The sequence below is a fragment of the Sceloporus occidentalis genome, unplaced genomic scaffold (assembly GCF_023333645.1).
Source record: "Sceloporus occidentalis isolate IW3139 unplaced genomic scaffold, rSceOcc1.0.p SCAF_146, whole genome shotgun sequence".
Classification (NCBI taxonomy): domain Eukaryota; kingdom Metazoa; phylum Chordata; class Lepidosauria; order Squamata; family Phrynosomatidae; genus Sceloporus; species Sceloporus occidentalis.
In genome coordinates, this window is record NW_028317126.1 from 1,340,047 (window position 1) to 1,368,030 (window position 27,984).

General features: G+C 41.2%; 1 protein-coding gene across 2 annotated transcripts; it reads left to right on the forward strand.

Annotated features, from left to right (window-relative positions):
• The first annotated feature begins 5,007 nt into the window (after positions 1-5,007).
• On the forward strand, positions 5,008-25,920 carry LOC149280825 (gastricsin-like). 2 transcript variants are annotated; one of them, XM_089500068.1, is made up of 10 exons: positions 5,008-5,063; positions 8,527-8,683; positions 8,764-8,881; positions 10,525-10,643; positions 11,566-11,765; positions 22,812-22,823; positions 23,554-23,661; positions 24,015-24,162; positions 25,253-25,351; positions 25,768-25,920. In XM_089500068.1, the coding sequence occupies exons 1-10, from the start codon at positions 5,008-5,010 to the stop codon at positions 25,918-25,920; spliced, it is 1,170 nt and encodes a 389-aa protein (XP_089356194.1). The 2 variants fall into 2 exon arrangements, with proteins under 2 accessions (XP_089356194.1, XP_089356195.1); XM_089500069.1 differs by lacking the exon at positions 22,812-22,823.
• Positions 25,921-27,984: the final 2,064 nt, after the last annotated feature.

Genomic DNA, 27,984 nt, shown 5'->3' on the forward strand with positions numbered 1-27,984 from the left:
GAAAATAAAATGTCAGCGCAAAACAGTTAGCTTCACTGCTTGCTGAACAAAAACACACAGCACTTATGTGGCTGCACTCGCTAGCCCAACAAGTTCACTTCACTGATGGACTAAGGTGAGCAAAACACTAAGGGTACTTTTAATAAAATAAAATGTAAAATGAGAAAATATTAATCTTTAGCAAAACAGTTACCGTCACTGCTTACTGAACAAAAAAGAACACAGCACTTATGCGGCTGCACTCACCAGCCCAACAAGTTCACTTCACTGATGGACTGAGGTGAGCAAAACAAATGAAATAAAATTAAATATTATTAATTAAGAAAAATTGACTTGGTCTCTTGCTGTTGCTAAAACAAAGCACAAACTAAAGAGCTGCAGCACCAGTACTAATAAGATTAGCTGAACTATAAGCTAGTAGTAATTAATTATTAATTTTATTTATAGCTAATTAACTATTAAGCTAGCTAAAATGAATTATATAATATTACTGATTTTAGATTAGACACTAGCAGATGTCTTGAATGTCTACAGTACACTCTACACTAGTATACTAACTATAGTATATATATATATATATAACTGACAAATATATATATAACTTTATAATGTATTCATTTATACTCAACTCAACAGCACTACACAGTTGATGACAGACAAAAGCACAGAAAAAATTTAAATTTAAAAATGACTAAATTAATAAAATTCTTTATTCAGTAGAACTGAACACAGTACACTGTGAGAAATGGCAGGCTGAGGCTTACCAGTCTCACACAGAACAGAACTATCTCTCTCTGTAACGCTCGGATGCAGCACAGCAGTGTTGCCAAAGCAGTCACAGTGAAAAATTAATGGATCTCTCAGGCAAGCTCTGGTCTTATAAAGGTGGTTTCAGAATTCAAAAAACAGCAGCACAGGCATTGGATGAGAACCTTAGCGTGACGTCACACGAGCGAGCTGATTGGACAGACGAGGATCAGCTCACTCCTGTTTGAAATTTTGGCGGTTGCACAGCAAAAACGAAGATTCTTCGTGGTTGTGAGTCTTCGTCTTCGCCTACGTTTTGCCGGCACTGTATTCTGATCTACGTTCCTTCGGAACGAACAAAAAAACGGCCTCTTCGTGCTCGTTTCCATGTTCGCCCGAAGACGAATGCGTAAGTCTACTAAACATGGAATCTAAACACATATCAGAGAGACATACCTGTAGACTGCAGACTGAGACCAACATAATGGGTGGGGCACACCTTATAAAGGAAACAGAGCAAGGAGCAGAACTGGAATCAAGGAATCAGAAGTACAGAACAGAGCATAAGGAAATCCAAAAATGGATTACAGCGGAGTGGGAACAGTAGCAAGACAAGGGAAACTAAAGACATGCAGCACCGCAGCCTGGATGGGGCCTGACATCCAGAGTCACCTGTCCGGAAGGTGGCTCGAATCACACAGAGCTGTGCAGGTGTTGCTGGGATGGGACTTTCTCTGTCTGATCCTTTTTTCATCATGGACAGCAGCGTATCAGAAGTTTCGGACTCTGATAAAATACACTAGACCTCACACTGGATCTCACTGTTGCCTCAGTTAATGTGAGGAGTATGAGGAGCTCTGTCAGAAGGGCTGCTTTGTTTTCATATTTACAGACTCTAAATGTGGACATAATTTTCTTACAGGAGTGTGCAATAGATCATGGACTGTTTTATGGACATTTAAAGAAGGACTGGACCCTCTTACTGGTCTGGGTCAAAGGATAGTAAAGCCACTGGTGTTGGGATCCTTTTGAAGAACAAACATGTGGTTTTAAATTATTTTATTGAAATTGCTCCCAGGAGAGCAATTTTAATTGATGTTGTTTTTAAAGGTTTTAATGTGCGTCTTATGAATGTATATGCTTCACCAGTTAAGAATGAAAGCATAGAAATTTTAGAGCATATCTCCTTCTTTGCCACAGGTTCTTCCCCTCTAATAGTTGGAATTGATTTTAATTGTATCCTACTGGGTGAAAATAGAAGGAGAGGGGATGAGAACCATTTTACCAGCTTAGAAATTGTATCATTGATTTTAAATTGAAAGATGTGTGGAGGCATTTAAAACCCTCTGACCCTGGATATACATGGTCTAATGGCCAGGTCAGCTCCCGCATAGATTTTATGTTGTCTTCTGCTGGTTTTAATCTCCAGGACATGTTTTTAGAAGATAATCTCAGACCATAAGCTTTTAAAAACGCTTTTTAATTCCTAATGAATCAAAAACTAGGAATGATCTGTAGAAACTCAATTTATTATTACTAGAGAATTAACAAATCCAGAATAATTTTAAGGCGATGGTGGCGCCAGAAAGACCCAAGTCAAAATTTTTGGGACTGGTGGGAAACCATCAAGTCCAAGATGAAGATCTTTTTTTTTATTGTTGCTGGCAAGAGGAAGAAAACAAGTTTTTAAAGATCTTAATGTTCGTTTGCAAACTCTTTTTTAGTTGAAAGAGGCTGGTGTAAGCAATACTGATGAGCTGATGTTTAATTTAAAGAAGGAGATTAAAAAGGTTTTAGATTTTAAAAGGCAAACAAATTATTTTTAATGCCCGGGTAAAGCATTTGGAGGAAGGGGAGAAGTGCTCTTGTTTCTTTTTTAAACAAATATCTCAAAAGAGAGACCTAATTTTAGAAATGGAAGGCCAGTCCTCCATTTCGGGCATTTGAAAAGTACCACAGGAGTTTTACCAAAACCTTTTTAATGAGATTTTAACAAATACTCTGAGGGCCATAACAAGAATCTGGTGATCAAGCGGTTTTCAGCAGAAAGCTGTCATTAACTGAATTGCATGATGCAATTAAAAGCTTTTCTGCTGCTAAGTCCCCAGGAGCAGATGGAATCCCTATGAAATTTTATAAATGTTTTTGGGAACTTTTACAGTTTGATCTTTTTTATATTTTTATAGAAGCTTTTAATGCCCAGGAGTTACCATCTTCATGGAGAAGAGGCATAATTACACTAATTTTTAAGAAGGGTGATCAAAATTAGAAAACTGGAGGCCTATCACCCTTCTGAATGTAGACTATAAAATTATGGCTAAGCTAACAGAACAAAAGCTGTAATAGATAAGGTTATTCACCTAGATCATATCTGTGGTATCCCAGGACGTGGGAACACCTAAATGTAATACGTGATCTGATCTGGTATCAGAAAGACCGTAAACAAATACTGGTCATTTTATCTCTTGATTTTAAAAAAGCTTTTGACCGTGTATCCCATGAACACCTCTTTATGGTTTTAAAGAAAATGGCATTCCCAGATGATTTTATTCAGCGTTTTGATCTTTTATGTAAGTTGTCAAATGTGACTGTTTTACTATTGGTGATTGGGATGGCAGTCAGACGCCTGCTGTCAAGACCCAAGGTGACAGTATTAAAATTCTGTGAGTGGTTTTTGATGCACGTAATGGCGAGAGAAATCATGGGATATTGTTTTTGAAAAATGAAACAGCAAAACAGAATTATGAGACATAGCATGTTGTCAGGGTCCACGGTGAGAGAATCCTTGCCGCAGCAACTCACCTGAGTACCCGCCGATAGCGGGTACTGTCTCCCACGCCGCATCCTCCATCTTCCCGGAACCAGCTCCTTCAGACTGTGTTAGGCACGCGCGCGCGCGCCCCCTCCTGCCTCTTCTAGTTTCCTGCACGACGTAGCCTGGGGAATGCACGTCAACGGCACCACGCAAGGAGGAGGGGCGACATCTAGTGGAGGATTTAAAAACTGGCACTGAGTTTCATTCAGTGCTCAGTAATTTTCCCTGACAGAGCTATTTAGTTTGCGCTGCCGATTTTTGTGATTTCTGGTTTGACCCTTGGCTTTGTACTTCGTTTATCCTGATCTCTCCAACCCTGAATTTTGGCTTGTCTTTCGGACTTTGCTGCTCTCTCCCGCCCTGACCTTCGGACCGTCTCTGATTTGCCTTATCCTCTAAACCTTCCCTCATCTCCTGGAAGGTAGCCTGCGTACTGGGTTCCTCTCCTCGCTCCTACCAGCCTGACACATGTGCAGGATGCTGCAGACTGGGAGTATGGAAGCTAAGCAGAGTAACAGCTGAAACATAGCGAGCAGGGGGAACAGAGCAAGGAACAAGGAATGGGAGACCAAGCTAGAAACATAGCCAGACAAGACACACATGGTACAGGACACAACAAAGGACACGGAACAAGGCAAGGAACACAGGGGATGGAGCAAGGAGCCGAGATCATCAGACGCTTCTCCTTTAAGCAAGGATGGGAACTCTTAGCTGGGACATGGGGAGAGGAGAGAGGAACTGAGATCCTGATGATTCAGGGAATAGAGGACAAAAGGCATATAAGAGATAGACAAACATGATTACAGGAACATGGGACATGACACCATGTTTTGTTTGCAGCGGGAGCCCATCTGGCTTAAGGTGTCAAGGGATAGGCTCTCGGCGGTAGTTTGCCAGGTAACCAAGGAGTTAATGCATTAGTATGAATATTGGTGGTCATAACTAGTGGGAGATATTTTGCAGGGAGTGGTGCTTGGAACCTCATGTCTGAGTTAGGGCACCTGGGTATGTGCCTTCTCAAAATTGGTGTGTGGTATGGTACCTGGGTAGGCTAGGTTGGTGTTGATATATATATTTGTTTGTGTGATAGTAGTCATTGTCTCTGTTAACACATCTATTTTAAGTTGTATGTGACAATGGAGGTGTGAAGTGTAAAATAAAAATCATTTGGTGGTGGAGTTTTTATTACTTGGGTAACTGGGCTTAGCCTGGCCTGTGAGTTGAAGCTACATCTGTAAAAATCCAGTTGGAAGGCAATGTGGACTATTTACTTTTATATTTACAGTGTTTTCTGGCTTTGTGTCAAGCATAAAGCAAAGAACAGATAAGAACATATTTTTTGTGAAACATCCAATTATGGGTGGTTACCATAGTAGTCTTGGCTGTATAAGTAGGAAGCTATGTTATTTGACTCCACACTGGCAGTGTTGGTGAAATCATTCACCATGAAGTGGCTGATTTTCATACTCATTTTGATTTGTTTCTCTGAAGGACTTGTGAGGTAAATTATTCATACGTTATATACATCAGTGTTGTCCAACATTCTTATGTATGTGTTTATTATTTTCTTCTTTCTGTGTTACTCCCATTCACCGAGTTGTTAATTGAAATGCCTGTGCTGTTGGTATATCAAAGAAACTGTGGCCTGCTTGCAGCCCTCAAGGACTGGAGTTGTGCGCCAATGGTATAAATAGTGTTTCAAACAATATCTAGGATGGGTGGATATTGTGAGAGATATTATTATACAGGACTTCCATAGGTAAGCTCCAAAATGTTTTGTTTAAAACATATACCTAATTTAGCTATGGAAATAAATGTCATTATTGTGGCAGAATGGATGAAACATCATTCCAAGCACAAAAGTTATTGTGCTTAATGATACTGAAGTGATAAATGTGGAGCAATCACCATGGAAACAAACAGAATTTCATAGTTTATTGCAAATCATTTACACTTTGCACTAGAATTGTTTTTGATTAAGGCGATGAATGGAATGAATGATTGGTTGAATATTTTTGTATCCAGTGTACAGGACTTGAAACATTACTATAGACAACTAGTGTATATGCCTGTGATTAATATGATGTGTACTTTTCTTTCCTTCTTCTCTCGATGCCTCTTTTTTTTCCTATCTCAATATTCATCTTTCCTCTTTATCTAACTATATCATCTTTATTTATTCTATCTCTCCCTCTCTCTTATGTCTATAATTTTTCCCTCTGTCTATCCCTCTTTATTTCTCTCCCTCCCATTTTCTTTTTCTCCTTCGTTTCGTCTTTCTTTTCCCTCATTTTCTTTCTTTCTCTCTTCCCCTCTGCCTTTCCTTCGCCTCTCTTTCTCTTGCATCTTTCTTTCAAGCTATGGACTGTGGTGGCCTCTAGGGAAGGTTGGGTTAAGAGACCATTTTGTTTTGAGAGATTCCATTGTGTCTTTATGTCTATTAACTCTTGTTGGAATGTGTGTATGTTAGGCTCAAAGCCTGGTAGTATATATTCTGTATACCAATCATTCAGATATAACATTTATTGAAACTAGCTATTTCTTAACTGAAACTAGTTGTTATATTTAAAATTTTTTTACCTTAAGGGACCTTGTTAGATTATAATGCTTACCAAAGAATGTAATGTGCATAGCAATATATGTTAAAATATAGACCTAAGGGAATGTATAAATACCCATAGTGGGACTGTGCCACTCCAGAAAGACATGTTTGATTTCTCCTTGTGCACACATGTAATAAAACTCAGCTATATCATTGAATTGAATTGAGTTTTGACACTTTATTTCCTTCTTTCTATTTTTCTATCCTCTCTACACTCTCTCTGTTTCATTCACTTCCCCTTGTCCCTTTTGCTCCTCTCCTAACATCACATTCCCTCACTGTACTACCTATCACATTCCCTCATTTTATATCACCGGCACAGTAGTAGTTTTAAAGCACATGCCGTCATCGAAATAGTCCTCACTCATTTTCTGAGAGCTGACATCGCAATTAAGCCCCTGACACTATCTACATCACCACGCACTGAGTGTAGTGATGTCCGGATCATGAAGGAATCGTTCTTTCGATCCGATTCTTTTCAGTGATCCGGATGAATCGGTTCAGTAGACTGAATGATTCATTTGTAACTGTTCAGTCTGTGAATCATGCAGTTGTAACCTGATCCTAGAGTGAGTCATCTGCAGAGCACTCAGACACAGACTCTGGGATCAGGTTACAGCTCATTAATTCACAGAGGAAAGATTGGAATGATTCAAAGATTGGAATCTTGCAGAGATTCTAATCTTACAGAGATTCAAATTATTCAGAGAATATCACTGACACCATACTTTTATTAATAAATACATTAATGATCTTCACTGCCCCAGGATTTAGATTCCCCTTAGTTTGCCCACCTTTACCTCTAACTGCACCATAAGTGTTAAATTAACCCTAAAGACCCCATCAACCATAACTGCCCCTAAATTAACCCTAAACACCCCAATAACCATAATGGCCCCTAAAATTAACCCTAAAGACCCCATTAACCATAACTGCCCCTAAAATTAACCCTAAAGACCCCATTAACCATAACTGGCCCTAAATTAACCCTAAACACCCCATTAACAATAACTGCCCCTAAATTAATTGCATGTACACCAGATAAATTACCTAATAAATTGGTATGGTTGATGGGGTCTTTAGTGTTAATTTAGGGGCAGTGATGGTTAATGGGGTGTTTAGGGTTAATTTAATGCTGAGGACTGAGGGTTAATTTAATTAATTTCATAAAGTTAACTTAAGGTGCAGTTAGAGGTAAAGGTGGGTAAACTAAGGGAAATCTAAATCCTGGGGGCAGTGAAGATTATTAATGTATTTATTTATAAAAGTATGGTGTCAGTGATATTCTCTGTAAGATTTGAATCCCTGTAATATTTGAATCCCTGTAATATTTGAATTTTTGAACGATTCTCTGTCTTCAGTGACATCACTAGAGTAGGCAGGCTGGAGGGTTCATTGACTCTAATCGAGGCCAATCATGACTGCAGGGAGGGACTGGCAAACAGTAACTCCTGTGAGTCACACTGAATGATCTTTAGATTCCCGACCAGGGACCTCAGGTTGTCCCTCTCCGCCAAGAGCGACTTCTCCCTTCAGGACAATAATTCCCTGCAATCCGTAGGCAATATCCCCAAGCAACGTAAAGGGATATCACTATCCAGTACCCAAATAACCAGAGCAGAGTGGTGAAAAACACCAGAGGAGAGTGGAGAGCAGCAGACGTAAATGGCAATATATACCAATCCTTGGTATCCCTTCAATACCCGCTATGCTCAGTCGGACCAGTCCAAATCTTTCCATTCTGTCTTTTCTACACCTCTTTCTCCTTTGTTTCTGGGAACATCTATCATAATACTGGTTCCTCACATATTTCTTGCTGTTACCATATCTGTTTGGCACTATTTCTACATTTCTCCATACATTGTTTGTCTACACCCCATTACCACTAGATTGTAAGCTTGCAAGCAGGGCCCTCTTTACGTAGTGTATCAGTTTGTCTTAGTCTGTAGATTCTAATTTTGTCATACCACAATATACATGTACTGCATAAAGTGCTGCATAATAAATAACAATAATAACATACAAATCAGTTTTCATCAAGGAAATGAAATGCTGTGCTGTACAGGGGCCAATCAGAGTACAGCATTGGACCCTACCTTAAGCCCCTCCCAGCATTACTGAACATTCCTATGGTGACAAGGTTATCAAGGTATATGTCTAGGGGCTTATTCATTAAACAGTTAATTGTAGATATATTGAGGTGAGATTTAACATTTTATCTCTCAAAATTAAATATCAGTTAGTAAGGGCCATCCCTGGTAAGAACAGCCAAGATGAATCTGCATAATGTACAATGACATCTTGGAAGCTCAGTAATCTATGCACAAGAAAAACTAACTTGAACCTTCTGCCTGTCTTGAAGAGTCCCACTGAAAAGGTTCAAGTCCATTCGAGAAACAATGGCTGAGGAAGGAATCCTGGAGGAATTTATGAGGAGCTACATAAGGGAACCAGGCATTAAATACAATTCGAAAATTCACAATCGCTTAAGTGTTGCTTATGAGCCCCTGTACCTGGATGTGAGTACTGCACTGTAAAATGCAATATTTCCTTTGTTAGAGCTTGGTTACCAATACATATATTACAATGTCTATTTCAGACATATTACTTTGGTGAGATCAGTATTGGGACACCACCACAGAACTTCCTGGTTGCCTTCGATACTGGTTCTTCAAATCTTTGGGTCGCATCTACATACTGCCAGAGTCCAGCTTGCAGTAAGTAATGCAGTGTTCAGAAAAGGCAATTTTTTCCTTGTACTCTGCATTTTTTATTTTCTATATAGATTTCTTAGCCTGTATAATGAAATCCATTTTTGTGTTAGGAAAGGGCCCACTATTTACGTAGAAACATACAATTTGCCAGCAAGTAAGGGCTGTAACCCCATAAGGACCAAGCTGTATTTTATTTTTGGACCAAGGCTGATATCATTTAGTGTACCTACATAAGGTATAATAAGGTAAAATTTGAAAACAAAGCACCTTTTCTTAATTTTATTTAGAAAATCTATTAGTCATCTTCAAAAGCTAATGAAAAGCTTAACCCCTTGACAACAATTGATGGTCCGGGCACGTCAATCCAAAACATTCAGTTAGCGACAATTGATGTGCCAGGACCATCATGGCTTTAAATGGGTGTAGAAAGCGATCTACATTTGCTTTCTGCACCCAAACGGTGTTGCTGTAATGCCTCGATGCAATCACTACCTATCTGCCCCCCGTACCGACACCACTGATTCCAGGACAATGCATTCCATTGCAGGGCTGTCCCATGCAATCCGGGACATGTGGTCATCCTAGTTGACTCCCTTTAAGTAACTGTTTATATCATATCCCCCCTGTCACATCTTTCTTCCAGGATATATATGTTAAGATCCTCTAAGCTTTCCTGGTAAATTTTATCCTGTAATCCATGAACCATTTTAGTAGCCCTTCTCTGCACTTTCTCCAACATATCTATATCCTTCTGGAGATATGGACTCCAGTATTGTACACAATACTCCAATTGAGATCTCACCAGTGTTCTGCACAACGGCATGAGTACTTCCCTCTTTCTACTGCTAAAGGCTCTCTGTATAGAACCAAGCATTTCCAATTTTCTGGCACTACTCGTGTTAACAATGATTGGTGAAATAAATCTCTTTTGCTCTATTAGTAACTTGGGGTGTATCCCATCAGGCCCCACTGACTTATTTGTCTTAACTTTAGACAGCTGAAGTAGAATCATCTCCTCAATAAACTCAAATGCCTCAAATGACAATGCATTGTCCCGGATTGATGCTGCCCAGGACTTAAAGTTCCCTTGCGGGACTGTTGTCACCCTACCTTACTATGAGCCATTTACAGAATGTCATAAGACATGTCCTTTGCTTTTTGGGAAAGTCTCATGGGAAAAAGGTAATGCAGTAATGCAGGTTAGCACTGACAAAATACGGGGTTTATTTTATTTAATACCAATTTATCTGCAGGCCTGAAGTCTGTCATTGTTATCAGTATGTGATATGTTAAGTGACTTCACTTGTTCAAACTTCACACCAAGCTGATTCTTGGTCCCATTACTTCATAGACTGTCATTTGTCAGAGTGTATGGCTGTATTTTTAAGACTAAGCCATTGTATTATTACCCCATAGCAGTATGATAAGGAGTCAGCCTTATAGATTGGGCTAAGATAGTAGAACTAGAATACCTAATGTTTTTATATTTTGCAGGTGTCTGCAAAAATTGGAAACTGTTTAAAAAAAGAAAATGGCAGGCTATTTTGAAACATATTTTTACTTTTCTACAAGTAACAAAAATATTGGTGGGGGTTCCCCTTAAAATGCATCATTTTTGTAACCCATACATCATGTTTTCTTTCTAGCCAATCACGTGTTGTTTAATCCTAGTCAATCTTCTACCTACACTTCCAATAATCAGCAGTTTTCCATGTGGTATGGCAGTGGCAGCATGACTGGAGTTTTGGGATATGACACAGTGACAGTGAGTTGAAATGAATAATATTAGGGTGACAGGCTATAGTAAACCATTTTTCTTGTGAAGTCATGTTTAACACAAAAGAGTTTAAGGAACAGATATTGGGGGCACCAAAAAAATAACAATATTGATGTATAAATACAATATTAATAAATCGTTTAAATGCATAGTAATTCTAAATATAATAATGAGTATAATGATACCAATCTCTCAGTGTCCTAGGAGATCAACACAAATATTCCCTGTATGTATTGTTGCCCATTCATCCAGTACAGCGTTTGTGAGGTCAGACACTGATGTTGGATGAGAAGGCCTGCAATCTCCGTTTCAGTTCATACCAACGGTGTTGTTGAGGTCAGGGCTCTGGGCAGGCCAGTCACGTTTTTCCACACCAAACTTATCCAACTATGTCTTTATAGACCTTGATCTGTGCACTGGAACACAGTCATCCTGGAATAGAAAAGTCAGAAGCATAGCATTGTCCAAAATGTCTTGGTATGCTAAAGCATTAAGATTTCCCTTCACTGGAAATAAGGGGCCTAGTACAACCGCTGAAAAACAGCCCTATACTGTTATCGCTCTCCCACCAAAGTTAACAGTTGGCATAGGCAGGTTACATTCTCCTAATCCGCCAAACCCAGACTCACGCATCACACTGCAAAACAGAGAAGTGTGATTCGTCATTCCATGGAACACATTTCCACTGCTACCTAGTCCAGTGGCAGCATGCCTTACACCACTTGATCTGACGCTTGTACTTGTACGCTTTGTACTTGGTGATGTGAGGCTTGAATGCCGCTACTTGGCCATGGAAGCGTTTTCCATGAAGCTCCCACCACACAGTTAACACCAGTGGATATTTGGAACTCTTTAGCTGTACATCTGGGCTGTTCCTTCCAGAAGACATTAATGCCATTATATCTTGTAGGTACAAGGTTTGTCTATCCAGAATCAGGAGTTGGGTCTGAGTGTCACTGAGCCCAGCAGCTTCTTCTACTATTCCAAGTTTGATGGTATCTTTGGCATGGCCTATCAATCTCTGTCAGCAGAAGGAGCTACCACTGCAGTGCAAGGACTGATACAACAGAATCTTATCCCACAGGCAGTCTTCAGCTTCTACCTCACTGGGTGAGGAACAAGAGTGGCTTAATCAAAACACATGGCAATATTTTTTTGCTAATGCCACACTTAGGCTAGGTTTCCACTTGGTTTTTTTTAGCTAAAAACGCCCATAGAAACGCCAATAGCGCCACCTGGCGTTTTTTTAGTGAAAAAACGCAGCAGCCAGATGTTAGCTGTTCTTCAATAGGAAATCGCAGAATGCCATATCCACTTGGCGTTTTTTTGTTTGGCGTTTTTTCAGTCCTCTTTGGCGTTTTTCTGCTTTTTTGGGCTCTGTGGCAGTTTTTCAAAATCGCAGCATGTTGACACTCTGGCGTTTTTTGCAAGGAAATCGTGGCGGTTTTCTCCAATAGAAGTCTATGGGAGAGAAAAAACGCCATGAAAAAGCCATGTGGGTTTTTTGCCTTGGCGTTTTTTATGGCGTTTTTTCCACAGTTACAATGCAGAGGATGGACCCAGTATCTGTGTATCCTACGAGAAATAGGCTGGAAACAAACAGTTTCACACAAAACAAAGTTCATATTGAATTCTACACCATTTGGAACAAACATGCCATTACAAACAAACATACGCGACGCATCAACTGGATCCTGCGTGCCAAAAGCAACAGCAAACAATTTGCACCCTCATTTGGGACCAATCTTCCTAGAGGAGCAGACATTCGGAATAAAGCAGGCCTTACAAACCACAGAAAAGAGACAAAAGGGTCCGCCGGGGTGTTTAAGTAAAACTCTACCAAGTAAATGACATCAGGGGGCAGATACTTGCCATTTATCCTAATCCCTTTTAGCTGGGTGAAACTTCTAACTTGTAAAGGCTGGAAAAACTGCCTAAGGTCAAAAAAAAAGCAATTTCCACAGAAAGGCTAAAACGCCAGTAAAAACTCCAGAAAAAAACGCAAAAACGCAAGAAAATGCAGTGGCATTTCATCAAGAAAAAAAACGCAGGACAAAAACCCAAGTGGAAACCTAGCCTTAAGCAGAAAACAATCAGAAAATACAAGATGAAGTTGTTTGAAATTAAGTTCACATCTCCATATGCTTTTGTTAATGACATCACACATGACATTATCACTGGCATTGTTAGTTGATGTTGACAGTTAAATTGTGCGATATTATATTTAATTCTGGTGTGCCTGTATGCTGCAGAACATCCAGGGCATATATGACACAAGGATATCAGGGGCATTGTTTTGAGTTTATGAGGATTATTATTAGACTTGGGCACCAGGGGGCTCTTCGTGTTCGTCTTCGTGCTCGTCTTCGGGGGGAAAAAAACCTTCGTATTCCGCGAATATTCGCCCGTGCCTGTCTTCTCTTCGGGCGAATATTCGCGGACATTCTTCGTGCTCGTTTAATCTTCTTTTCCTTCCCGGTTGCCTAGCAGGGGTTAATACGGGGTTAACAACACATCGGAGAAGCAGCAGCTGCCGTGAAGGAACGTGTGTGCAACTCTATTGGTCGTTTCGGCAGGGGGCTGGTCTGGCATCAACAAGTGAATTGCAGAACACACTTCATTCGTTGATGGCAGGCCAGCCCCCTGCCGAAACGACCAATAGAGTTGCACACACGTACTGAGGTGTACTGTACACAAAATGACCTAGAGACAAATGCTCCAAGGAACTTGGCCTCCGTTTATCATACACAGTCACACATCCATAGATGTTTAATAAAAGAATAGGGATTATTTTACATTTTTAAATTGATTTTGGACCACTTGTAATACATGCCTAACATTTGCTACCTATTCACAATGGCATACTTTGCAACAACCCAACTTTTACTGGACAGGACTGGAAAAAAGCAGGACTGTCCACCAAAATCTTAGGTGAGTTGGCAGGTATGCGGATGGAAAAATGTTGGACAAGAACTAAAAAATAGCTTAGGGTTAATGTACGGTTATGTTTAAGATTAGTAGCAGTGCACTGGTTTGGTTAAAGATGTATTATGTCTAAATAATAATTTAATTTTAATTTTAATGGGTTTTAAAAAATTAAGGGGTTTATTTAAATGTATTTTAAAGTTAGATTTATTATTTAGTACTTTATTATATTTATTTAATGTTTATACTAGTGCTACCTACCGAGCTATAACTACCAACGTGTATTTGCATACCTAGATAGCTAAATTAGATGGGACAGGACTGGAAAAAAGCAGGACTGTCCCTGAAAAAGTTGGGTCTGTTGGCAGGTATGTGGATGGAAAAATGTTATAGTATGAAGTGTGAGTTATAGCGTTAATGCTAGTGAGTGTAGAAGTGAAGGCCATGACAAATAACAAGAGGAAAGGTCCTTGTGATTTGTGCATTGTACGTGTATGTGTTATGTGTGTTATGTGTGTTGTCACTGTGTGTTATATGTGTTATGTATTATGTCACTGTGTTATTTGTGTTATTGTGTGTGTTATGTTTGGTTGGTTGGTTGTGTATCAGAAGGAAAATAATGAAATGGAAATGGAAAAGGAAATGGAAAAGGCGAATGAGTGGGCAATTGGCGACCCACTCACCTGTTTCACCCCAGAGCAAAGCATCCAAACACTGTCAGTCCTAGACGTTTGGCAGCGGACTTCCAGAGCTCAGACACAAGGCCCTAGCGTAAGCTGGCCACTCCGGCGGAGGTAGCAGGCGTTGCCACACCGCAAACAGACGCAGCCAGGGGGGAGAAACTGCCCTTACCATTAGGGACATTTTGGGCATGACTCTAGCCAGGAAGCGAACTGGCACAGAAGAGATGCTGGCACCACCACAACCACCACCACCAGCAGCAGCATTGAAAAATGGGAAAGGTGAATGAGTGGGCAATTGGCGACCCACTCACCTGTTTCACCCCAGGGCAAAGCACCCAAACACTGTCAGTCTTAGACGTTTGGCAGCAGACTTCCAGAGCTCAGACACTAGGCCCTAGCGTAAGCTGGCCACTCCGGCGGAGGTAGCAGGCGTTGCCACACCGCAGACAGAGGCAGCCAGGGGGGAGAAACTGCCCTTACCGTTAGGGACATTTTGGGCATGACTCTAGCCAGGAAGCAAACTGGCACGGAAGAGATGCTGGCACCACCACCACCAGCAGCAGCAGTGAAAAATGGGAAAGGCGAATGAGTGGGCAATTGGCGACCCACTCACCTGTTTCACCCCAGGGCAAAGCACCCAAACACTGTCATTCTTAGACGTTTGGCAGCAGACTTCCAGAGCTCAGACACTAGGCCATAGCGTAAGCTGGCCACTCCGGCGGAGGTAGCAGGCGTTGCCACACCGCAAACAGACGCAGCCAGGGGGGAGAAACTGCCCTTAACATTAGGGACATTTTGGGCATGACACCAGCCAGGAAGCGAACTGGCATTGAAGAGACGCTGGCACCACCAGCAGCAGCAGCAGCAGAATTGGGAAAGGCGAATGAGTGGGCAATTGGCGACCCACTCACCTGTTTCACCCCAGGGCAAAGCACCCAAACACTGTCAGTCTTAGACGTTTGGCAGCAAACTTCCAGAGCTCAGACACTAGGCCCTAGCGTAAGCTGGCCACTCCGGCGGAGGTAGCAGGCGTTGCCACACCGCAGACAGAGGCAGCCAGGGGGGAGAAACTGCCCTTACCGTTAGGGACATTTTGGGCATGACTCTAGCCAGGAAGCAAACTGGCACGGAAGAGATGCTGGCACCACCACCACCAGCAGCAGCAGTGAAAAATGGGAAAGGCGAATGAGTGGGCAATTGGCGACCCACTCACCTGTTTCACCCCAGGACAAAGCACCCAAACACTGTCAGTCTTAGGCGTTTGGCAGCAGACTTCCAGAGCTCAGACACTAGGCCATAGCGTAAGCTGGCCACTCCGGCGGAGGTAGCAGGCGTTGCCACACCGCAAACAGACGCAGCCAGGGGGGAGAAACTGCCCTCACCATTAGGGACATTTTGGGCATGACACCAGCCAGGAAGCGAACTGGCATTGAAGAGACGCTGGCACCACCAGCAGCAGCAGCAGAATTGGGAAAGGCGAATGAAGGGGCAATTGGCAACCCACTCACCTGTTTCACCCCAGGGCAAAGCATCCAAACACTGTCAGTCCTTGGCGTTTGGGAGCTGACTTCCAGAACTCAGACACAAGGCCCTAGCGTAAGCTGGCTACACTGGCGGAGGTAGCAGGCGTTGCCACTCCGCAGCAAGTGCAACCAGGGGGGAGAACCTGCCCTTACCATTAGGGACATTTGAGGCATGACACTAGCCAGGAAGCGAACTGGCATTGAAGAGACGCTGGCACCACCAGCAGCAGCAGCAGAATTGGGAAAGGCGAATGAGTGGGCAATTGGCGACCCACTCACCTGTTTAACCCCAGGGCAAAGCATCCAAACACTGTCAGTCCTTGGCGTTTGGGAACGGACTTCCAGAACTCAGACACAAGGCCCTAGCGTAAGCTGGCTACACCGGCGGAGGTAGCAGGCGTTGCCACACCGCAAACAGACGCAGCCAGGGGGGAGAAACTACCCTCTCCATTAGGGACATTTAAGGCATGACACTAGCCAGGAAGCGAACTGGCAGAGAAGAGACGCTGGCACCACCACCACCAGCAGCAGCAGCAGCATTGGAAAAGGCGAATGAGTGGGCAATTGACGACCCGCTCACCTGTTTCACCCCAGGGCAAAGCATCCAAAGACTGTCAGTCCTTGGCGTTTGGGAGCAGACTTCCAGAACTCAGACACTAGGCCCTAGCGTAAATTGGCTACACCGGCGGAGGTAGCAGGCATTGCCACACCGCAGCAAGTGCAACCAGGGGGAGAAACTACCCTCTCCATTAGGGACATTTGAGGCATGATTTCAGCCAGGAAGCGAACTGGCAAAAGATACTGGCACCACCACCAGCAGCAGCGTTGGAAACGGAAAAAGGTGAATGAGTGGGCAATTGACGACCCGCTCACCTGTTTCACCCCAGGGCAAAGCATCCGAAGACTGTCAGTCCTTGGCGTTTGGGAGCGGACTTCCAGAACTCAGACACTAGGCCCTAGCGTAAATTGGCTACACCGGCGGAGGTAGCAGACGTTACCACACCACAAACACGTGCAACCAGGGGGAGAAACTACCTTAAACATTACAGAGAAAAAAAATTAACTTTCCAAGCTAAGAGCTGGGTAACCCAACTTGGGCAGATTGAATTTAAGAAAGGCAATCTGCTCCATCAGATGAGGTGCCATGCGTGAGCGCTGTGGACTCAGTATGTTTCCAGTCATAGAAAACACGCGCTCACTTTGAACAGTGGTTGGCGGACATGATAGTAGCTGCTGCGCAACCCATGAGAGTGCAGGCCACACACTCTTCTTTTCATCCCAGTAGCTAAGAGGATCAACATTAGGCGCAGAAGGAACTTCACAGAGGTAAAGTTTGACCATTTCAGCAGCACTACTCTCCTTTCTGCTGCTAGCTCTGTCAGATGGTCCAACTATACTCCCAAGTGCCTCTTCCCAAAACGCAGCTGCTCCACTCAGCTGTGTTGTGCTGCTTGTGGCACTGCTGCTGATGCTGCTGCTAGGAGTAGCAGACCACATCATCTCTTCCTCCTCCTGCACCTCTCCCTCCTCGGACAGCATTCCCATTTTACGCTGCCAGTCACGCACCTTGTTGACCAATTGCTCCCGGTAGCTACTGAGAACATTAAATTTCAAAGCTAGCTTTCCCTTAATTCTTGGATTGCAAAGGCACGCTAGCATCATTTCGGGACTCTCTTCCATTCGTTTGCGAAGGTGTACTTTTAGCAGATCCTTCAGCTTCCTGGCTATGGCTGCTACGTCAGGATGTAGAGTGCCACCTTGAACAGCCTCACGGTTTCCAAGGAACACATCCATCTTGCTGCCTAGATGGGAGAACACTGGGATTACCTGGGCCAGACTGGCAGTGTTTGAGCTTAAATTTTCTGTGGCATCCCTGAATGGTTTAAGGACTGCCACTAGCTGGGCGATCACTGTCCAATCCTCCCTATTCAATGGAGAGGTAATCCCAATATTGTGCTCTGAGGCAAGATTATGGATTGCCCTCTGCTGCTCCAAAATCCTCTCCAGCATGTCTAACGTGGAGTTCCACCGTGTACTGACATCCTGGCGTAGGCAGTGTACGGGAAGACCTGACCTCTCTTGCTCTTCCCTCAAAAGTTGGCTAGCCTTAACACTATGGTGAAAGTGCCCAGCGATCTTTCTGCAGCGGGACAGAACTACTGCTGCCACATTAGTTCCTTCTGACATTGCTGCCTTCACTACAAAATGGATGATGTGGGCTGCACAGCGCACACCAACAATATGACCATCTCGCAGCGCTTTCACCATATTGGCACCTCCGTCAGTTACCACAAAACCAACTTCAACATTGGTGCCCGCCTCTGCTCCCACCCAAAGGCTAAACATTTTCCTCATTGCATGCAGAATATTTTGGGAAGTGTGCTTTTCATCCATCACTTCTGCATGGAGAAGGAAAGATCGGTAGCCTGCTGCAGCAGCTTCCTTAGACACACCGGGCTGCCACCAGTGTGCTGTCAAAGAAAGAAAGGCATGCTGGCCGCTAGGTGCACTCCACAAATCTGTAGTGAAATGAACACACTGACCAGCAGCCTTGGAAAGCTCCTCTTTCACTGCTGCAACACAGGACCGATACAATGAGGGGACAATGTTCCTGCTGAAAGTGGAACGTGACGGAACTGTATATTGTGGAGCCACAGCCGCCATCAATTGTTTGAAAGGCTCCCCTTTCGATCATAGAGAAGGATGCCCCTCCAACAGCAATGAACTGACCAATCAGTCGCGTTACTTTATTGGCCTGCTGTTTGGGCATTGACCTTTTGGATTGGAATGCCACAAATTGTTCCAGGGTGGGCTGGACATGCAGTGCTCCAACCTGCCTTGGTCTCTGGCTGCCAGCACTAGCTGCTGCTGCTGCTGCTGCTGCTGCTATTGGCTCAGAAGAAGAAGCTGTTGGGGTTTTTCCACGGCCACCAGCTATGCTGCCTGCACTAAGTTTTACTTCTGCATCTTTCCCCAATAGCACAGCGTTGTGTTGAGTGCTGAGGTGATGCTTCATGCTAGCACTGGTAAAATGGCCAGACACTTTCCCTCTGCTTATTAGCTTCCCACAATGTTTGCACTTTCCATAGCGCCCTTCTTCAACATTTTCAAAGTGCTCCCAAATTGGGGCGCGCATAGCCTTGGAGTGTGCCTTGGGTGCTGCTCCTACTGCTCGGGGTGGATGAACAGAGGCAGAACTAGTGGTGGTGGGACTGGTGGTAACAGTACTGGCCATAGTGGGACTGCTAAATGCTTTAGATTTGCTAGGTTTTGCTGCAGCTGCTGGTGGTGGTGGTGATGGTGATGATCGTAGCGGAGAAGGTGGAGGCTCAGGGGAAAATTGTGCACTAGTCATTTGGAGACTGCTCCCTGAGGAATCTGATTCCTGACCACTCATCTCCTCTACTTCCTCTGGCTCATAGTCTAGCTCTTCATTAGCCAGATCGAATGGAATTCCTGCTAGGCTGGAGCTAAGACTGATATCGTCGTGAGACTCGTGACTAGTAGTAGTGCGAGCAGGAAGAATAGACTCTGCACTTGGCCTCTCAGTCTCAGGCTCCTCTGCTACCTCGCTAGGTGGAGTCCCACTATGTGTAGCCCTCTCTCTAACTGTCTTTACAAAAATGTTGTAAGGACTTGGTGGCTTGCTAGAGGTACTAGGAGGACATGGCGTGGCGGTACCAGTGGGAACAGTAGGTGCAGCACTAGTGGTGGTAGAGGCGGTGGGGGTGGTGGTGGTGGTTTTCCCTACAAAGGAATGAGATCGCTTTTGTTTGGGACCCCTCTGAGTCTTGCTGCTAATTTGGCTCTGCTTGGTACCTTGCATGCTGCTTGTGGATGGGGAAGATGCTGCTTGGGGCAAAAGGCACTTCTTTTTAGTCACTGGGCTGGTACTACTTGTGCTACCCTTTAACTTTGAACGTGCTTCTGGTGCTTTAGGCTTTCCGTAAAAAACCATAGAGCTTGTGGGCCTAGCCGCACTACTACTGCCTGCTTTTGGTGCCTTTCCTTTACTTGATGATCCTTCAAGCAATGCTTCCCCAAATGATAAGCGAGAGCTTGGCCTACTTGGCCGACTAGACTGACGCAAAGGCTGCATCTTAGAACTGGTGGTGGTGGTGGTGGTGGTAGATGGAGCTTGTCCCTCCTTAGTCCCAAAAGGAGGATCCATTTCAAATTTTGTGTTGTGTGTGTGTAGTGTAGTGTAGTGTTTAAAAAACTATAAAAAAATAAAAAATAAAAAAAAAAATAAAAAAAAAGGAAAAATGAATTAAAGACAAAAAAATTAGAGGAAGTTCTCTTCAGTGCTACTGCTTAAAAAGTAAAACTATGCACTACTGCACTGTGCTGTTGTGTGCAATCTGGCAAAGTGCTAAAGTTATTTAAATTATTTACTATTTAATAACTAGCAGTATTTTATTTTTAATTTGAATTTACACGGGCCTAAGAGCTTAGCCTACTACTATGCTAGCCTAAAGCTATATTTCCTTACTATAAGTCTACCTCTAGGCAGACGCTCTCAAACCCACTAAGCTAAAGTGAGGTTAAATCAGATTCGGTATGATTTATTAATTAATATTAAGTTATATAATATTAATAGATTAGAAATAATTTACTTATATATTATGTATTATAGATAGAAGAATATAGATTATGAATTAGAATTTAGAATTAGAATTACTTATATTATAGATTATGAATTAGAATTTATATTGTTATATATTATTTATAATATATTATAGATTAAGATTAAAGAAGATTAGAATTATTTTAGTACTACAGCTAGTAGTTTGAAGCTTTGTTTAGTACAGCTCGTCACAGTCAATTTTTCTTGAAAAGAATTAGAAATAAAATAAAATGTCACAGCAAAACAGTTAGCTTCACTGCTTGCTGAACAAAAACACACAGCACTTATGCGGCTGCACTCACTAGCCCAACAAGTTCACTTCACTGATGGACTGAGGTGAGCAAAACAAATGAAATAAAATGAAAGATTATTAATTAAGAAAAATTGACTTGGTCTCTTGCTGTTGCTAAAACAAAGCACAAACTATAGAGCTGCAGCACCAGTACTAATAAGATTAGCTGAACTATACACTAGTAGTAATTAATTAATATTATTACTTTTATTTATAGCTAATTTAATTAACTATTAAGATAAGAAAGAATTATAGAATTATTGATATTACTGATTTTAGATTAGACACTAGTAGATGTCTTGAATGTCTACAGTACACTCTACACTAGTATACTATTACTAACTATAACTGACAAATATATATATAATTTTATAATGAATTCAATTATTAATTATATTAATTAATATTACTGATTTTAAATTAGACACTAGTAGATGAATGTCTACAGTACACTCTACACTAGTATACTATAGTATATATATATATATGACTGACAAATATATATATATATAATATTATAATGAACTATTAAATTATAGACTCTATTAAATTATTATTTATAAATTCTATTTAATTTATTTGCCCAGGGCAAGGGCACCCCAGTGCCACTGAGACACTGGGTGCACTGTCAACTCAACAGCACTTACACTACAGTTGATGACAAATTAAATAAAAAAAAATTAAATTAATCAAATTATTATTATTAATTATATTAAGTAGCACTGAAGTGAGGATGAAGTACACTGTGAGAAATGGCAGGCTAAGGCTTACCAGTCTCACACAGAACAGAACAATCTCTCTGTAACGCTCGGATGCAGCACAGGAGTGTTGCCAAAGCAGTCACAGCGAAAAATGAATGGATCTCTCAGGCAAGCTCTGGTCTTATAAAGGCGCCTTCAGAATTCAAAAAACAGCAGCACAGGCATTGGACGAGACCCTTAGCGTGACGTCACAAGAGTGAGCTGATTGGACAGACGAGATCAGCTCACTCCTGTTTGAAATTTTGCCGGCTGCGCGGCAAAAACGAAGACGATCACGAAGAATCTTCGATTCTTCGTGGTTGGGAGTCTTCGTCTTCTCCTACGTTTTGCCGGCACTGTATTCTCTTCGGCGTGTCTTCGGAACGAACAAAAAAACGGCCTCTTCGTGCTCGTTTTCATGTTCGCCCGAAGACGAATGCGCAAGTCTAATTATTATGTTATATTAAAGCTAAAATTGCAGTGAAACTTTTTTTCCCCATTGACTGGTGCATTGTTACTACTAGGAGGCTACTGTTGTAGGTTGTTGTACTCCCAATCTCTCTGATTTTACATCAATGGCACACTGTCAATTCTCTGGATTGAACTGAAATGCTACTGGAGCTTTCAGTTTAAAATTAGTGTTGCTGGATCTCTCATGTTGCCAGTGACGTCAGTGATAAAGTGATTGATTATGTTATTCATGCTGTTACAAGTGGAATCATCAGTAAGGTTATTAAGGTTACAGGCTTTGATGAAGTCAAATTGTGATGTAATCTCTATGTCATTGATTATGTCATATCAAGGACACAGGGGAGTGGACTTAATTTTGAAGATCTTTATCTTTAATTTACTGGCTTTTTTCCAAGTGAGAAATTAAGTTTGGCATTAACAAAACAATTTGCCATTTAATTTCCTTTGTTTTGTTAATGAAAATATTTTTTTAATAAAAAAACAAATGTAAACTTAATACATTCAGTGGTGATAATAATTCGCCATCTGATGCATTTCATTGACAAGAAGAACCATGTAATAGATTACTGCATGTGTCACTGTATAATGATGTACTTTAAAGTGTTTGAAAATGGCCTTGTAGCCCTTCCCAGATTAATGAGCAGCAACAATTGCTTCTCTAAAATCATTGCTGAAGTCTTAACTCTTTGGATGCTCACACTAGCATCACACTAGCTGATAGTCAATTAATCAAGGGCATTTGATTAGCAGCACCTGAGTGCTTAATTTGTATGGCAGCAGTAAGGGTTTATCACACATGTCTTTGTGGCTTTTTGTTCATCTGAGGTTGTGTTTACCTAATGTTTCGAACTGCTAAGGAACATATGGTTGTATGTCCTGATGTGTAAAACTAGAGAATTCAAGGTGGGTGTACTTTCTTTTTCACACAACTGTATACTAGACAATGAGTCATTCTTAATACATATACTGTACAGATGAAAACAAGGGGTATTTAACACATATTAGATAATTATAACAAATATAGCTAAAAGAATATACAAATAACATCAACGGAATAAGAATATAATAGCAAAAACATTTCAACATGTTTACATTTACATGTGTTATGTTTTTATTATATTCATGTTCTGTATATATTATAATACAGTATATATTAAAATACTCTCTGATCAAAATTAAATTATTTATTTTGGTTTATGTTTTATCCTACTGACCTCCTGTGCAATGGTTAGCAACATTCATTCAAAAACCCACTTGTTAGTTATTTCACTACCTGGGAGTGGTTCACCTATATTTGATTACTAATATCCTTAGTAATTGATCTACCTCATTATTATACTGTTTAAACCTGCATCTTTACTACTGTGTGGACATGCATTGCCCATGTCTGTCTTGCTGCTGTTACATTTCCACACACATATCCATGCATTTATTTACAAATACCCATACCTGGGAACTATCCGGGTTTGACCTGGAGATTGCCAGATGAGCGCTGCTTCTCCGGGTCAATACCCAAATCCGCCCGCGGACATCAGTGTGCAGCCCTGGCTGCAGTGCAGGAGATGTTTCAGTGTGACAAGTTGACAACCAGATATCAACTACTACAGATTTACATATTTTCATTCTTATCTTTCCAGCCAATCTGGAGAAGTGATTCTTGGGGGAGTGGATAGCAGCCTCTATTCTGGACAGATATACTGGACTCGAGTGACTGAAGAGATTTACTGGCAAATTGCTATTGAAGAGTGAGTCCCACTTTTGAATCTCAATACTGTGTCAAAACTCCAGACCATCTCACGTTAACTCAGCACTCACTGAATGGCATCATACTAATTTAAGTTAACTGTGCGATGCCAGATGCATCTATCTTGGTTTTCAAGTAAAATACAGTTTATTATTTTTCTTTGTATTGATTGTCTTTAAATAGATATCTGAACACTTGGTCAGCATCTGGTAAATTTGCATTGTTGTCATGAATGTGTCTTTAGTAACATTAAAAAAAAAATAGTGCTTTAGAAATTCAGCTCAAAATATTGATGATTTGCCAACAGATACATTACAAATTTGCCTTAGTTAAGTCTTGGTTTTCATCTACCAGGTTTTATGTTAACGGCCAGGCAAGTGGCTGGTGCAGTCAGGGTTGCCAGGGAATTGTGGACACTGGAACTCCTTTACTCACTATTCCAGAACAGTATTTAGGAACTATATTGCAATACATTGGTGCTCAGCAAATGGAGAACAGAAACGTAAGTTAATTTTGTATTCAAAACTGTAACAGGAACCAGGTGGGACTTTCCTGGCCCTCGCTTCCATCTTCATCACACTCTAATCCACTACAAATGAGTAGCCACTCTGGTCCTCAAAACAAAATTAACAAATCACCAGAGTAACACACCAGAGAATCAGATGCAGAAGGACACTTCTTGGGAGTGGGCATTGTTTATATAGCCACTTTACCAGGGGAGAAGAAAATGACTTTTCTAGTAAACAGGAAAGTGTTAAAATAATCTAACACATAACACAATGTTAAGGGATTACACAGACAACATGACAAACCTCATCCTAGAGACAACAATGGCAAATACAAAACAGAGGTGAAGGGATTAGAGAAATTACACTTCAACATACAGTCGTGCGAAAAAGAAAGTACACCCTCTTTGAATTCTATGGTTTAACATAGGAGGACATAATAACAATCAGGTCTAACACATGATATATTACACAGTGTCATGATTTATTCAACTAAGATGATGCCATATGTGAAAAATGAAGTACACCTTATGATTCAATAGCTTGTAGAACCACCTTTAGCAACAATAACTTGGAAGTAATCATTTTCTGTATGGCTTTATCAGTCTCTCACATTGTTGTTAAAGAATGTTATCCCACTTCTCTTTACAATATTGCTTCAGTTCATTGAGGGTTACCACCACAGTATTTCAATCAGGTTGAGCTCTGGACTTTGACTGGTCCATTGCAACATCTTGATTTTTTTCCAGCCATTATGTTGGCAATCTTTCCAAACAAATCATACTTGTTCAGTCTTTTTCTAATTGTACTGTACATGTACGGGCTTTGTCATTAAGGGGTTAACTTTATAACCTATTGAGGTCTAGAACCATTTATTAAGGACAAAACTAAGCTGCAATAGTTATTTGTTTAAATTACATTTTATATATATATATCACCAGCAGCTTACATAGTGTTAAAACATTGTGTTACATTCCTTTGTATCTAGCTTTAGTGATAAATGAATTACGTGCAAAGCCTAATTCCTCACTTGTGATGTTTACTTGGCTTCCTCGATATCTTATTGATTTCAATTTCATTCATAAGTATGCAGTCAACTGCAACAATGTACAGAATCTGCCATCTATCAGCTTCATCATCAGTGGAACCCAGTTTTCCATTCCACCCTCTGGATACATACTACAGGTAATGGCATATTATTACATCTCTCTATCTCTCTATTTATCTACCATAGAAAAATTGAATGATGGCAAATAAGAACCATTCAGCACATCAAGTCTGCTAATTTTTCTTGGTGTAGCGACTCTTTAATCAGTCCTTCGTCTTTTCTTAGATTCAGAAAAGCTTTATGCCTATTCTGTGCATGGTTAAATTCCCTCAATTTATTAGCCTCTACAACTTCTGATAGGAATCTCCACCAGTTATCTACCATGCTCTCAGTAAAGTCAAACTTCCTTACATTTTAATCCTAATAGATTTTATATAAACATTTGTAATAAAGCATTGTCCTATGAATTCTGTAAGACAACTGTACACAAAAATGATGTTCACAGATGTCACAGTTTGGCATTGCCTATTAACCTTACATATCTCTCTTGTAGATAAATGGATATTGTGTTGTTGGGTTTGAGTCTACCTACCTACCTTCCCGAAATGGGCAGCCACTTTGGATTTTGGGAGATGTATTCTTACGTCAGTACTACTCTGTGTATGACTTTGAAAACAACCAAGTTGGCTTTGCTGCTATGGCATAATTTATGTCATAGTATTGTTAATTGCATTCCATCAGAAAAAGAGACCTATAAGGTCCCAATTTTTTATGTCATAACATATTTTCCTTTGTTGGTCCAATAAAGTTTATCATATTTAACATAGGACTCAATCTTCTTTTGAAGAAGTAGGATGTTGTACAATTTCTTATTGAGATTTAAGTACATGCCAAAACAATAAGCTTTCCTGTAACATGGTATAATAATGGTAAGACATTGCTTTAAAAATAGGCTTTTATTTTGCCAAAAAAACCCAGAAAACTGCATAACTGGAACAACAACACACTCTTGTTTTTTGTGATGTATAAAGTATGTCACGAAAAATCGTCCTACAGGACCCATGACCTTCATGTATGTCATGGTGATTTTGCACCAGCAGAGCTGAATCCCTGCTAGTACATGGGAGACTAGGCTGTCAAATGAAAACCTGATGTTCCCAGTTGTCATATTCACTCTACTTGACACTGTTGCGCAGTGTATTTTAATGCCCAATAATTCATAGGGTGTTTTTAAGTTATAGCTGGACCAAATGTGGCTGCAATTATAGCAACTCTTAAGCGGCCAGCACAGCCCTGTTTGTCCAGACAGCGGCCTCACTACTGGGGGAAAACACAGGCGGGGAAACCCATTGTATCACTTAATCCCTTGCCTATGTACTCCCCAAGCTGATGGGATTTTGGGTTGGGTTCTGTGTGTATTGAGAACGTTTGTTAAAAGAATGTTGATAGAATTAAGGCTCTAAATAAGTTCTGTGTGTTTGTAATAAAAGTGGTTCTTGTTTTACTACAGATGGTGGTCTGACTGATTTGTGGATAGCAGTAGCTATCCCTATGACTGGTGATTCCTCAGCCCTCAAACAGGGGTACCCAGTCTTGGGTACGGTGACCCTGTAACAGCGTCACCGGGGAATCACCCTCGTGTGAGATCTCCTGTTACAATACGACACTGATCACACAATGTGCATGCATATGTGTGTATCATAAAAAAAACGAAAAAAAAAACCCAAAAAAGTAAAAAATATACCCTGGGTTAACGGATTCTGTTTTCTGAGTGTTTAGATGAAAGTCCAGAGGGCTTTTTTATTTTGAAAATGACAATCAGTGGGTGTTCACAAAGGCGGAGGTTCCTGAAATCTTCTAGACTCTTCTTTCACCTACTTTGCACTACAGGACTACCACCAGAAACAGAAGCAGCGACAGAGGTAGGACAGGCATGGACAGTCAGGCACTCAGTGGAGGACTGAGCAGCAGTAGTGTATGATGCATGCATCCCATTGGTTCAAGACTGAATTTTCACAATATTTGAAAAAGAACGGATCCCTCAATGTAAGAAAAGTGAGAGAGGGGCAGCAGTAGTAGGCAAATGGGCCTAGTAGCACTGGCATTAAACACATCCTGCCATTTGACAGAATTGAATTACCCCAATATTTGAAAACTGTAAAAATAAAATGCTGTTAGCAATCACAATCATATCATGCTAAATCAGCCAGTACATGCTGGGATCTGGGTATGCCTGGGCATGATAGGACTGTGATTGCTGTTAACAATCATATTCATATTGTTATTGACTTTTTTTTGTCTCATTTTGGTGAGTTACTTTTAATAAAGTTTTTTTTTTTTTGTTTGTTTGTTTTTAAAGGTGCTTGGGGTCATTTTCGGTTCCGGCCAAGTGAATGCTGAATTTTCGGTTTCGGTTCAGAATTTTCATTTCGGTGCATCCCTATATACTAAGCCAGACACTGATGTGGTGTAGGCCTACCACTTCAATGTTTGGCTTAGTATATAGTGATAGGGGTTATGCTGCATTATTGTCAATGTCTGGCTCAATCTATAGTGATAGAAATCATGCTGTACCACCGTCAAATTTTGCCTCAGTATATAGTGATTGGTGTTATGCCGTACCACCGTCAGTGTGTACCTCAGTATATAACGATAACGGTTATCCTATACCACCGTCAATCTTTGCCTCAGTATATAAAGATAACAGTTGTGCTGTACCACTGTCAATGAGAGAAGCTATGCAGTTTTAAAGTTTGTGGGGGGGAGGTGC